This window comes from Leguminivora glycinivorella, chromosome 4, assembly GCF_023078275.1.
Source record: "Leguminivora glycinivorella isolate SPB_JAAS2020 chromosome 4, LegGlyc_1.1, whole genome shotgun sequence".
NCBI classification, from domain to species: domain Eukaryota; kingdom Metazoa; phylum Arthropoda; class Insecta; order Lepidoptera; family Tortricidae; genus Leguminivora; species Leguminivora glycinivorella.
In genome coordinates, this window is record NC_062974.1 from 1259839 (window position 1) to 1275375 (window position 15537).

A 15537-nucleotide genomic window follows, 5' to 3' on the forward strand; every position below is an offset into this window, starting at 1 on the left:
GGGAGATGTGGGAGGCAGCGAAGGTACTGACACACGTAGCGTCCCATACCAAACACCGCCCCCGTTCCCACGGTACTAAAGTCAGGCCATCAGGACGTTTACCATCAGTGCGGCTAAGTCCTGGTGGCTCAAGTACCGAAGGGACACCAGCCGACCTTAGGGCTCTCTGGATGGTCTCGTTGAGGGCAAAATGTCGCGGATGTCTTCCTGCGCAGCGACGGCAACTCAGAGCGTGGTGGCCGTCAGCTCCCACCATAGAGCCGCAGATGCATGTGTGTGGTTGGCAAACATCGCAGCCCAGGCGGAGAGCGACGGCCACACGCAGCGAGTCACCGTCGAGCAGTGTACCCAGTTGAGGAGATGGCAACGCATGCAGCCATGCTCCTGACTCGGGCTGAGACACTGCCAAAAGCCGCGCACGGTCAACGCCGGCGGCACTCGTGATGAGATTGTCAATTACAGCTTTAGAGCGGGTGTCATCCCAAGCACGCTGAACGTTAGGGTTCTCCGGCACCGTCGCTCCAGTGTTAATAGACAACCAAGCCTTAATAGCGTCCGCCACATGTGGTATGCACACCCTGTCGCCATTTTTAGATATAATGTTAACAACAAGGTTGGCAACCCCATGGGCAGATGCTAAAAAGGCCGGCAGGCTCACATCCTTAATGCGCCGTATGCCGAGACCCCCATAGCGAACCGGAAGGGATGCTTGTGTCCACTGGTTTTCATCCATGGAAATGTTGACAATGGACTCTATCGTTGACTTTATCGCGACGTCGAAGCAATCGATGTCGGTAGGGTACATCCATACAGGGGCCGTACGCAGAAGGTAATTTACTTTTGGTACTGCAAAACATTTTTGTAAGAGAGCCAATGCTACGTGAGGATTGATGCCTCTGAGGCGTTCGCCAGCAAGAAGAAGCATCTCCCTACGTGTCCGCAGAACCTCAGGAACTGCAGATGAAAATATAGGAGCACCCAGTAAATTTAAAGAGTTAGAGCTCAGTTCCCTAAGTCCAGGCAGCACGGATGATAAGCTGGCGAAAAAAGGCGAGGAAACCGATCCACAAGGAAAAAACTCACACTTAGACCCATTCACTTCCAACCCCATATCTCTAAGACACGGTAACAATACAAGCAAGTCTCGCTTTACCTCTTCCGGTTTACCACCAATGGTACCGTCATCGAGGTACCAAATGTTAAGAGGAGACTTGAGTTCTGTGATAACTTTTTGTATTGCGAGACTGAACGTGAGGGGGCCAAGCGGGTCTCCCTGTTGCGCACCTACTTGAGACATTATGCAATCAGAACCATAAAAGAGGTTGGATGGTAGGTGGTAGACCTGGTAGAGGAAGGGGAAGAGAGATGGTATGTATTCCTTAACTTCATTTAAGAGGGAATCCCTTTCAACCGAGTTGAAGGCGTTTTTTAGATCCACTTTAACGATTAAACTATCTGCATTCTCTGGATCCAAAACAAAAGTACGAACTGCATGTATTGCCGCCTCACAACCTAAAGGGACCCCAAAACCCACTTGATGTGGCTGAAGGTAAGAAGCCATCTGCTCTCTCACAGCACGGCAACCAAGCTTGGCGACTAGTCGCCGGAAAGTGCTCCCAATAGCTATTGGGCGTATCCCTCCCTCCTTTTTCTTTAAAGCGCAGAGAGAAGCTCCGTACAAAAACGGACAGACTCCAGAATGTACCTTCCCGCTCAATAAAAAATTGCACAATTTGGTCAAAGACTCCAGCAAGCGCACCCCACTGTCTCCAGCCGAGCCAGATGTCAGCTCCTTCAAATGGTCAGGGCGAATGCCGTCCAACCCCGCCGCAGTTCCACAGTGAAAGGAGTTTATAGCCCACGAAACATCCTCCACTTTAACTGACAGGATTGGAGAGCTTACATCTGGTTCCGCTGGGAAACAAAGAGGTCGAGATGGTTCCGGATGCTTCGACTGCAGAGCTAAAAGGGTGTCTTGTCCTGGAGGGGCGATTGTGTCCTCGCTCATAAGTAGTCTGACAGCTCCTCTCAAATCGCCTTCGTGAGCCTTGGTCTCAATTAACCTAGTTAATGGAAGTGAAGGGTGAGCCGCCGAAACTTCGACGGGCGCTAAGTAAGAGAAAGCATCTATGTTTGCCTTAACTTTGGTGGTGAGAGATCCTGTGCTATCCGATTCAGTAGTTCTCAAGGCCCCGTAGGCGAAAGATAAAAGAGCGCACCACTGGTTTACTCCGTTAACTGTAACACAGCTATCAATTATACTGCATAACTTATTAGCGGCCATATTCCTTGCCCCTTTCGGGATATGGCGGAGAACGCGGACAGACTTTTTAAATAAGGCAAGTTGATCCAGGCTGCAGCCTGCTGGCGGCGTAGGGGCTGTTTGTGAAACATCAAAGTGAACGACAGCATTGCTGGCTGACTGCAACGAACTAAAATGAGGAATATCTTTATGTTTGCGAGTAATGTGCGACTTAAGACCTCGAGATGTAAACAAGCGCGTCGAATCCAGACAGTGGGGGCACGTCGACTCAGGAAGGGAACTCATTGATTTGACATTATAAATAACTAACCATTATAAAAATATAACTAATGGTATATAAATTAACAAGCACAAACATACATCACAATATTAACAACACACACAAAGAAACATAGGTAAAAGCACAACTTCACACGTATAAATGTCTATCACGACACGATACTGCAAACTGGTAGGCCGACGCGATCTGCGGCGGCGACGGAGGCTTTTGTTGTCGTTGTCGGAGCCCGAGCGCAGCGCGCTAGGCAAACAGGCCCAGGCTCTCGAGCTATATCACAGGCGTGAACCAGCAAAACGAAAAACTAGAGACGGCGTACGGCGTCTTGTAGGTCAAGGTAAAATGTTATTTCCATATAGGTAGATAAGTGAAACTGTTTACACGTATCACTGATAATTCGCTGAGCACTGTTTCCTGATTCTTAAATGAATTTCTTCATTATTTCCAAATTAAAGAAATTCTTAAATATGGTAAAACATTTTTCGTAATTTTATTAGTAAATTTTGGTTATTTGATGCGAACAAAACAATTTTCAGACGGAAATGTGAACGCATTAAATTTTGAGACCGTTTTGAAAATGTTAACAAATTTTACCGATCGGTATCATAGCAATATGTCTGAAAATTGTTGGACATGATAAAATAAGTTGTCCACGTGTGCAAAAAATTTATATCAGACAAATTAAGTGTAGCACCTTCTCTATCAGACAACTTTTCGATACTCAGATATCATTTAAAAATCGTATTGAGGCATCTTGAATTCTCTGTTACAAACCAATGAATACGTTGCGACCCTGAATTTATTAGATGATAATTAACAAAGAATTTACCCGAAACCGTAACATTGAAGTTGAAGGACTGAAATAAATTGCACAAAAGGAAACTGGGATGAAGTTGAAAAAAAAAAACGGTTTGTTCAAAGTTACAAAATATTTTCGTATTCAATCGCTGTCGGATTCGGAATCGTCGTCTTCGAAATCACTCTCGACGTCGCTCGGGAGATCTTCAACGTCCTCTTCTGTAAAATAAACATCGTTAGTAAAAATCACGAACTTATTTATGAAATTAACAGCAAAAGCCATGTAAACTGTACCTGTTGTGGATGCCAGAGAACCACGAAAACTGAAATCGTCCCTCGTCTTCATACCATCCATGGGAGTATATGCTACACTTAAAGTGTCTGAAAACAGGTTTTTGGTAATCATGGCAGCAATACGAAAAGTTAAAAAAAAAATTATCCGTATTGCTATGATACAGGTCGGCTAAATTTGTTGACATTTTCAAAAATGCGCTCAGGCTATGTGCTACGCGCAAAATGTCTGAAAACAAACTTTTTCGTAATACAATTATAAAATCTATGTACATTTTCACTATCAGACGTATTGCTATAATACCGACTGCCTTTTTTTTTGACACAGCAGAAATGGCCTCCCACGCAGTTGCTACACTTTCGACCGTTACTACACACCTAGTCGGGTTCAGAATCATACAATCTAACGATTTTATAGGGTTTTTGCCGTATTGCTATGAGACATGGTTTTGGTCGTGGGCTCTAGTACTATTAATAGTAAAAGCTGCTATCCATTCTAATTTGAACATCAATTCGAGTACAAATGAAAAATACCAAGAACACAGGCCTATCACAGCAGTTCTCGAAAAGTTTGTACAAAAATTAAGGAAAAAGTTAAATTTGTTTTTATTATTCCTATTTTGTTACCAAGATTTTTTTGATGAATTGAGATTTTAGTAAGTTTTATTTCGTCATTAAGGTTCTCTAGTATCTATATTTTCTTAATTATAACAATTATCCTGTCTATATCTTACGAAAGTCGACTTATATTACTAAATGTTGGTAACAAAATAGGATCAATTAAAATTTGCTGACGTGGCTATGTACAAAGTATTCGGGAACTGCTCATCAACGGTACCAAATGAATTCCATTAAACTTCACAAAGACCGACACTTCAACGGACCTCTTCAGATAAATTGAATAATAACATCGGAGGTTCACAGGAGTAATAGCCACCGTCATGGACCTTTAACAAAAGCTTTACGGCCCGTCTAAGTGTCCTAACTGAGTGGACGCTCGACGCTCGGATTGGGCGAGCGGCGTTCATAACAAACATGTGTAAAAATATGCGAGCGGCCTCATTGCACTGATCTTGTGAACGCTTCGCTCACGTTATACCACTGCCCCGCTTTTTTTTGTTATACGATATGAGAGTCATAATCATGTGCCAAATCTTGGGATTAATTGTCAAAAAGGAAGCCAGGTTTCCATGAGCCGTGGCAAAATTGCCGGAATAACAGAATAATGATGATCATATTGAGTTAATTAACTGTCAGCGACTAATTAGATTTATTGAGCAACAGATGAATACGCCGACAAATAACTGCTTTGAGCGAGACTTGAACTCGCAGCCTCTCAAAAATATAAGCATAAATAAATAAATATTATAGGACATTCTTACACAGATTGACTGAGGCCCACGGTGAGCTCAAGAAGGCTTGTGTTGTGGGTATTCAGACAACGATATATATAATATATAAATACTTATATACATAGAAAACATCTATGACTGAGGAACAAATATCTATGCTCATCACACAAATAAATGCCCTTACCGGGATTCGAACCCGGGACCGCGGCGCAGCAGACAGGGTTGCTATCGACTGCGTGAACTGTGTCAGACCGGTCGTTAAATAGCTTTAAACGTTTCTACTTATAAAACTCGTATTGAGATTATTGAAAAAAAAACCCTGCAGAAAAGTGACCAAGCCTGACGTCCTTCAAGATTCTACTGAAAAAACATCAAGCTTCTATAAAATAACTTAATTATATCCAGATTAAATGAAAGGTCCTTGGCCACCAAGGCTGAGGCATCGAGCCTTATTTAACGAAGACTTCGAAACAACCTATCCCGGAGAAAACACCGATTTTATCGGAAAATTTCCTCTCAGTTTTGCTGCTATTATATTTAACAACGTCTATATTTCGCATTCGAAAGCTATTTGGTCTGAAATGGTTGTTCATTTCAGTAAAACTTAGATACCTATTTTTGAAAAAAAAAAGAGAAACCTTTTATAGATTTAAGTACTTTCGTCCTATTTTAAAATTAAATTTGTTATTTAGTTTTTTCTTTTGGCATAAATTGTCACTTTTAAATCTTTTAGTTAGGTTATTGTTACTGTAAATACTTTGAACAATTTATACAAACACTTAATATAAAAACCGGCCAAGAGCGTGTCGGGCCACGCTCAGTGTAGGGTTCCGTAGTTTTCCGTATTTTTCTCAAAAACTACTGAACCTATCAAGTTCAAAACAATTTTCCTAGAAAGTCTTTATATAGTTCTACTTTTGTGATTTTTTTCATATTTTTAAACATATGGTTCAAAAGTTAGAGGGGGGGGGGACGCACTTTCATTTCCTTTAGGAGCGATTATTTCCGAAAATATTAATACTATCAAAAAACGATCTTAGTAAACCCTTATTCATTTTTAAATACCTATCCAACAATATATCACACGTTGGGATTGGAATGAAAAAAAATATCAGCCCCCACTTTACATGTAGGGGGGGTACCCTAATAAAACATTTTTTTCTATTTTTTATTTTTGCACTTTGTTGGCGTGATTGATATACATATTGGTACCAAATTTCAGCTTTCTAGTGCTTACTGTTACTGAGATGATCCGCGGACGGACGGACGGACGGACGGACGGACGGACAGACAGACATGGCGAAACTATAAGGGTTCCTAGTTGACTACGGAACCCTAATAAATGGGAAACAGACACACTCTGTTTGTTTGTCCGTCTTTAACGGCAAAATGGAGTGATAAATTGACGTGAGTTTTTAAGTGAAGATAGTTGAAGGGATAGAAAGTGACATGGGCTACTTTTAGTATCTTTCTAACCCCCCCCCCCACTTCCCTAAAATTGGGGGTGTAAGTTTGAATGGATCATTCTGCAATTTTTGAATTAACGCAGGCGAAAGCAAAAGCTAGTTAAAATATAAATTAAACTTAACCTAAATCACTACTAATATAATAAAGAAGTTAAATATCACGCCTGTGGTAAACAAGCAGAAGATTCACCTAGTAAGCAGGCACCGTAGCCAATGAACGCTTGAAACTTGACTTTGTGGCGATTTTCACATGTGACACTGAATACGCGTTTCGATCAGGTGTGCGACTGGGACATCGATATGCACTTTTATTGCCATCCTGCTCACACATCCGCATCAGTGTAACAGAACAATCCCCATAATAAACGGCGCCGTAAAGCGATATCACCGTGTCATAATGACGGAATAATACATGAACTATCCGTATGACGTTGACGTCACGGGTTGGGTTGTGATATTTGGGGTTCTATTTGTTGTTATTAAAGTTATTATCATAGAGATTGAGATGGGAGGTAACAATAATAGGTTTTCAGTACAGATGGTGTTTTTTTACGCACTAGTGCGAGAAGTGGTTCATTATATGCCAGGTCGAAACTTCGGAGGCTCATCTGTACTGAAAAACGTCGTACGATACACGTGCGAAAAGGAAATTCGTAACTCGTGTCGATTTAAAACACTCCCTTCGGTCGTGTTTTAATTTATCGCCACTCGTTTCGAACTTCCTTTTTTACGCACTTGTATCGTAATGTACTATTCTGTTACTGCTGATTTAGACTTATCGTAATAAAATCGGGTTTTACATTATCGTAGAGAATTATTTTATTATTCATACTGTAATATGTGAGTGTGTTTAGTAAAACGTCCCACTTTGTCGGTTACCATTACACCGTTTTCACATTATCCGATGATATCGGATGTGATTTTAGAAAAAATAGATGGCGCCTGTAATGTAAACGTCCGATATCGGATCTTTGTCGTATCTGTTACCATTAAGGCGAGATTTACTTGTATCTGTATATAAATAAACTGACAAAGCGGTTTTATAGCAACCGACAAAGTGGGACGTTTTCCCGTGCACACTCACATATATTCAATTTAGTTGAGCCTTTAATCTTATTTGCTGGAGATATCTTGCATTTTTACTACACATTTATTAGAATTACTTTCGCACCTTTTACGTTATTAGTGTTATTACATTTGCATACCATATCATTACAATGTGTTTTAATATATCTGATAGAATAGTTACATTTACGATGTAGTTTTATTAGTAAAATCAAATACCATTCACGAACAAAAAACTTTTGACACTGGTAAAATGATCGTACAATTTAAGGCCATATTTTTTTTGGGACACATTTTTTTAAACTTTAGGAGCGATTATTTCCGAAAATATAAACATTTTCAAAAAATTTTTTTAGAAAACCCTTATTCATTTTTAAATACCTATCAAACCGTGAAAACTGTTTTGTGGGACACTGTTCTAATGTAAACTGTTTATTTGTGTGTTAATAAATAAATAATAATAAAATAATAACCATATATCACACGTCAGGTTTGAAACAAAAAAATCCTTTAATAAAACATTTCTTTCCACTATATTTTCCCACTTTGTCGGCGTGAATGACATATTGGTACCAAATTTCAGCTTTCTAGTGCTAACGGTTACTGAGATTATCCGCGGACGGACGGACGGACATGGCGAAACTATAAGGGTTCCTAGTTGACTACGGAACCCAAAAAAAAAAAAGACCTACCTGAAACGACGTGACAGCCAGCTGTGACAGCCCATCGACGTACGGCCCGAGGACGGCGTGCTCGCGCACGCGCAGGGATCGGCGCGTCGTCTCCGGGTCGAGAAGATCGTGTACTCGTTCGTTGTATATCTCCATGTAGGACACCTCCACCTGGTGGCAAAATAAAGAGTTAGTTTAGTTCATTTTTAACCCCCGAGTCCCGACGCAAAAACGACGGAGTGTGATAAGTTTGACGTGTCTGTCTGTCTGTCTGTGGCATCGTAGCTCCCGAACGGATGAACCGATTTAGATTTAGTTTTTTTTTTGTCTGAAAGCCGAGTTAGTCGGGAGTGATCTTAGCAACGCTTCATGAAAATCGGTCTACAATGTCGCGGTCGTGGGTTTTTCAAAAATTTAATTTTGTGGTTAGGTTATCTATACTTTACATGAGAAACATAGGTACAATACCTAAAATCGACACGCCTTTTAGTTTTTTTTTACTACGTTTTCTATTATTTCAATTGCATATATGTATTCCATTAAAAGCTTAGAAAGCTGCATATTAACAATCCATACTAATATTATAAATGGGAAAGTGTGTGTGTCTGTTTGTTTGTCCGTCTTTCACGGCAAAACGGAGCGACAAATTGACGTGGTTTTTTATGTGGAGATAGTTGAAGGGATGGAGAGTGAATACCATCAGTCAAAGTATGCCAAAAAGGACGATTTTCCATGTCTTTCTTTTCATCTAAAACACATAGTTACACAGCCCAATTCTAACCCGACCTGACATCAATTAAACTAGCTTCCATCGGAGGTCAATAGATCAATCAGCTGTTACCAGAATAAACTACGATTCGGAGAACGGAATTATTGAGTGGGCTATCGTACAATGTGATGTGACGTCAGAGGTGTATCGAATGTATTGGAAATTGGAAGTCGACATCTAGGCTGATATTTAAATAATTAAATGAAAGCGAGTTGTTCAAGAATAGAATCCTGAACTTGCGAGTTTTTTAACACACGAGAAGTAAAATACATTTGCACCCGAGTGTAACACAAAACTTTTCCCCTCACTATAGCGAGGAAACTACAACGCAAAAAATGCGTTTAACACTGCTTCCAGTAGTTCCACAGGTGGTAAATCATCTTTATTACTAGATTCATCTACATTTATCAATTTTAAAGCAGTTAATTTGACTTTATTCAAGGTCAAATTACTTTATACCCACTAGTGGATAAAATGCGCTTTTACCCGCTGGTATTTAAGGACAAAACACGTGTTTCCGAGCTAGTGAGGGGAAAAATTTGTATCCACATCCCCAACCTTAACGTGAAAGCAATCATCATCATACTGTCCTGGCCAATTTCGACCACGTCGACTGTTTAAAACTGGTTATTAGAGCGACGTTCGTGAGCTTTCAAGTGACTGACATACGCAATCTTAGCAGTAAATGTGCGACCACAATCTTTGCACCCCTCCGACAAATTGTAAGCAATAAAATCGTGTATACATATCTCTGGCACGTTGTCCGCCTCTATATTAATTGTCTCTATACCTTGACTGCTAGTGCTGACATAAGCCTTTTTGGTGTTGAGGTAATTTGCAGACAGATTCTTTAGATTACTGCAGTGAATGGACATAAATGGATAGTAGCCAAAAGTGACTGGCCTAAGAACGGCTTATTTGTCGTAAAATGAACGGGCATGTAGGTTCTCCAGTGTAGCAATAATTCTTCCGTCCACGGGTCTACCCAGCGTAGCCAGATCTACGGAAAAGTCTGTAGAGCTACGGATTTCGGGGCTTCAACACAGACCTACGGATTTTTTTGAAATTTCTACGGAATTCCAATAAACACAATTTTTTACTAAATTATACATGTAAGCAATAAAGATATTGTGAGTTATTGCTAATACTTTTCTACTCATTTAGATTATTGTCCCGGATTTGTAAGAACCTCTTTTTGACACATGACATCGTCCACAAAACGTAAATCTCGCGCCACCTAATGAAACCTCTTTTTTAAATAAAATCCTGTAATAATATTTAAAAAAATCAAGTACTTAAAAACAATATTTCGCTTACTTTAAACATAATATTTTATACACATGTTATATTTTTGCGGATCTTCGTTGGTGAGTATTTTCGATATTAATTTATCACACAGAATTTACTTATCATGTCATTTATCGTTCATTTTTATTTTTAAACTAGTGCTGTAGCAGAGTCTATCACTTCGATTCAAATGACATTTCCGTCAGTTGATAGAAATCGATTATTTTATTATAATATACGATACTTTAAAGAAGTAAAAATTACAATAAAATTAAATAAGATGAAAACAGGTTTATTACTAATACTAACGAACAAATCGTTTATCGTACCAAAGAAATTTGAATTTCGCGGCTTATTTCAGTGACAAGATTTTAGCAATCGGTGCTTTGTTAAGTTTAGTTTTAATAATCGTTTCTAGTTTACAATTTCAATTATATTTTCAATCACATCCCATCATACAATCGATTCAAACAATTCGTAAATAATCGCTAGATTTTGCAAACGATTCGTCTTAGCCACATCTCTACAAATTTCAATGGAAACGTGTCAAAAAGAGGTTCTGAAAAATTCGGGACAATAATGCCACGTGGTGCCGAAAGAAAAAATAGAAATAATAGCACCACCCCATCTCGTCTCTTGTAGTGGAGCGTCGACTCAAGACACTTATGAGCTTCAATTGCACATATAGGTGAAAGATTATGACGGTTTTTGTTTCTAGAATCTGGTGTTGCTTAGTGTTCTTAGACCTGTAGGTGCTGCAAGTAGTCAAGTTTACCTTATAAGTGATGAGCGCTGGCAGTGACTGCTGGCGGGCTATCCTCTCGAACAGGGCGTCACACAGCCGGGGGATGAGCTTCTCGATTAGTGTTGGTACTATTGGTTGTCACTTATTCTGCTGCATATTGTTGCATGTATCAGGTTTACCTTATAAGTGAGCGCGGGCGGTGACTGCTGCCGGGCTATCCTCTCGAACATGGCGTCGCACGTCCGGCGGATGATGCCCTCATCATCAGCCCCCATTACTGTCCACTATCAGATTTACTTGATATCTCGCTGCCCTCGCGGTTCTAGTCTTTAGAATGAGTTCTACCCTTAGATATGTATGCGGTTGTGTATCAACTTAAGGTTTACCTTATAAGTGAGTGCGGGCGGTGACTGCTGGCGGGCTATCCTCTCGAACAGGGCGTCGCACAGCCGGGGGATGATGCCGCCTTCATCAGCCCCGGGAGCTCCCATCATCGTGTACGATTTGCCGGAACCTGGGGAAGAAAAATACAGTTTATTAAATCATTCCATGACACAATATAAACGATAGGAATAGGTGATGGCACTGATGGCATACGGTGGTAAACATGTACACGGTCTGCCTGATTGCTGTAGCTTATGGACGACTACCATTTAATATGGTTGCGATTCAAAACCATGTACACTCCATTTTTGAAGAATCCTAAAATACTATAGTCTCAGAAAACTCTAAAGATGATCAAATGGAAGTACACAACCGTCTAAAATTTTATGATAGATACGAGTAGGCTATAACATAATAGGCTAGTTTTCTTTACTTAAAATAAAACATTTTAGCGAAAATAAAGCACCATATCATTAGAAGCAAAATATGGACAGTAGTTATGTTTAAACATAATTTCTATTTAATAAGTCATAGAGAAAAATATAAAGTTAATGAATTGATCGTGACGTCACTCCTCAGTATTTCATAGAAATTCCATATCAGCAAATAGTTTTGACAGTTTTTAAAAAGAAGCTGATGTGACTAGTAGGAAACAAGCCTATTATTACTTAGTATTTATTTTGAGGAAGACCTTCGATCGTTAACTGATTTGGTTTGTAAGTATACAAGGATAAACTACTTGTTAACCTCGAAGTTATCATCTAAAAGCAAAAAATGTTCTCCCACAAGCCCCGAGAGGGGATGCTAAATGCATACTTTATGTCTCTAAATTTTTTATGACTAGTCTAAACAAATTTGAACTACATTATGGAGGGAAATTAGCGTGAATTTTAAAGTAGCGTGTATCACTGACAAACTCCAGGAGAATCGCCTACGGTGGTACGGTCATGTCATGAGGCGAAACAAAGAGCACATGACAAGGGTCGTCATGGAAATCGAAGAACCAAAAAGAGGGCCAGGTCGCCGACCGACGACCTGGATGGGCACCATTTCCAAGGACATGAAGACGACGGACTTGAAACCCGAAACTGCGCAAAAACGCCCAGAATGGCGTCTTAGGACTAGGAGGGCCGACCCCAAGAGACATGGCAAATAGGCTCAGGAAAAGAAGAAGAAGACATTATGGAGGGAAATGATTCCAAAATGCCGTGGCCTCTGGGAAACTGAGTATTCAACTCAAAATGCTGAAAATGCTTGCTGAAAATGTCAACAGGCTCTTGAAATTAGAAAAGGCTCACGAGAGCATCCTTTTCGGCCATTTTGTTTTAAACTCAAAGCTTAACCGATAAAATAAACGGACGTCAGATTAAAGTTTGTAACAGCTTTTACGGCTCAGCCACGACATTGGTCTAAGCGCGACAGCGGTGAGCGGCGGCCATACATTGGAGCGAGACACAGCGATGGGACTTTTCATTCGCACGTATGGATGCCGCTCACCGCTGTCGCGATTAGACCAATGTCGTGGCTGAGCCGTTAGGATAATGTTTTTTTTTTTTAATGTAAGTTCAGTAAGGTGAATTTTTAACCCCCGACGCGAAAACGACGGGGTGATATACGATGTTTGACGTGTCTGTTTGTCTCTCTGTGACATCATAGCTCCCGAACGGATGAACCGATATAGATTTAGTTTTTTTCTTTGAAAGCTGAATTAAGTAGTCGGGAGTGTTCTTAGACTTGTTTGATGGAAATAGGTGCACTATGTCGATTTTTTTTTAATTTAAATTTTGTGGTTGGGTTATGTAAACATAGTATCATAGTAGGTACACAGGGCGAGGCACGAGGCACTGCATAAAATATTTTTCCCCTCACTAGCTCGGAAACAAGTGTTTTGTCCTTTAATACCAGCGGGTAAAACGCATTTTATCCACTAGTGGGTAAAGTAATTTGACCTTGAATAAAGTCAAATTAACTGCTTTAAAAATATTGTCTTCGGTTACCGCGATAGTTACTCATGAAAGAAAACTATGGAAACGGATTAAATCGCGTATAATGAATTTAAAATACATCCCGACGTTTCGAACTCTTTACAGCGTTCGTGGTCAACGGGTGACTGAGGAAAAATTAAAATGTGCAAAAGCTACCCACTTACAAGAAATATTAACGAACCATGACCACAAATAATATAGATTTCTAAGGCAGGTTCACACACTATTAATAAAGCTAGTTATACAATATTCAAAAAATTTACCATTACTCTGTTAAAAAATAATTAACCAATTAATCTACACAAAATTGACAAAGAAACAAACTGCAAATGTCCAACACCATACAACACAAATGCCTCACAGCCTTCGTCGTGCTTGTTCCATTATCAGATGTACTACTGGCTCCCAAGCCGGTGGTAAAGTAAAGCCATCCTCTCTATTAAAGTTTGGATATTTCTTGATCTCAATGGCCTCTCGCAACATTCTGGGTATATATCGCTTCTCCTTAGCGAGAACCAGAGGCTTGTCAAACTTTATAGCATGATTGACTTTATCCATGACATGTTCAGAGACTGCAGACCTTTGCCGACGGTGCTTGACATCCGCTATGTGTTCCTTCACCCGTGTGGAAATGCTTCGTTTCGTCTGTCCCACATATGACAGGCCGCACTCACAGTCCAGCCTGTACACTCCCGCGCTTTGTAGAGGAGTTTGACATTTCACAGGCCTCAGGAATTGGGACATCTTCTTCATAGGCTTGAAATAAGTTTTAATAGAAGCCCGTTTCAAGATGTGGCTGATCCTATCTGTGACCCCTCTAACAAAAGGGAGAATTGCAGGCCGGCGCTCGACTGTAGGGATCTTCAAACGGGCCTTCTGCTTGACACGCGGTATCTTGAGCTCGTTCGCCAACAGCGCCTGCCTGGCATGTCGAAGCTCCGCGGTCAAATGTTGGTCGTCACATATCCTTTGGGCTCTCTGAAACAAAGATTTGCCTACAGTAGCTAGTTGACTGGGATGGTGGTGGGATTTGCCATTTAAGTACCTATCAGTATGAGTAGGGTACAGATAGGATCAGCCACATCTTGAAACGAACTTCTATTAAAACTTATTTCAAGCCTATGAAGAAGATGTCCCAATTCCTGAGGCCTGTGAAATGTCAAACTCCTCTACAAAGCGCGGGAGTGTACAGGCTGGACTGTGAGTGCGGCCTGTCATATGTGGGACAGACGAAACGAAGCATTTCCACACGGGTGAAGGAACACATAGCGGATGTCAAGCACCGTCGGCAAAGGTCTGCAGTCTCTGAACATGTCATGGATAAAGTCAATCATGCTATAAAGTTTGACAAGCCTCTGGTTCTCGCTAAGGAGAAGCGATATATACCCAGAATGTTGCGAGAGGCCATTGAGATCAAGAAATATCCAAACTTTAATAGAGAGGATGGCTTTACTTTACCACCGGCTTGGGATCCAGTAGTACATCTGATAATGGAACAAGCACGACGAAGGCTGTGAGGCATTTGTGTTGTATGGTGTTGGACATTTGCAGTTTGTTTCTTTGTCAATTTTGTGTAGATTAATTGGTTAATTATTTTTTAACAGAGTAATGGTAAATTTTTTGAATATTGTATAACTAGCTTTATTAATAGTGTGTGAACCTGCCTTAGAAATCTATATTATTTGTGGTCATGGTTCGTTAATATTTCTTGTAAGTGGGTAGCTTTTGCACATTTTAATTTTTCCTCAGTCACCCGTTGACCACGAACGCTGTAAAGAGTTCGAAACGTCGGGATGTATTTTAAATTCATTATACGCGATTTAATCCGTTTCCATAGTTTTATTTCATAACTGCTTTAAAATTGATAAAAGTAGGTGAATCTAGTAATAAAGATGATTTGCCACCTGTGGAACTACTGGAAGCAGTGATAAACGCATTTTTTGCGTTGTAGTTTCCTCGCTATAGTGAGGGGAAAAGTTTTGTGTTACACTCGGGTGCAAATGTATTTTACTTCTCGTGTGTTAAAAAACTCGCAAGTTCAGGATTCTATTCTCGAACCAATCAACTATAGAATCCTTTCACTTGCACGTTTTTCAATTCCACACTCGACGTTAAAATACAACTTTGCCCCATTGCATAACAAATAACTATTATTCCAATTATAGGAAAGTAGGCTATTATAGC

The 15537-nt window shown here is 40.2% G+C and overlaps 1 protein-coding gene across 1 annotated transcript in view; it reads right to left on the reverse strand.

The window, feature by feature from the left end:
• The window catches only part of LOC125225463 (kinesin-like protein KIF13B), a 329624-nt gene that overhangs the window by 60887 nt on the left and 253200 nt on the right, over positions 1-15537 (reverse strand). The window contains 2 exon segments of the mRNA XM_048129202.1: positions 8205-8354; positions 11371-11498. Of these exon segments, the coding sequence (XP_047985159.1) occupies positions 8205-8354; positions 11371-11498 (278 nt within the window).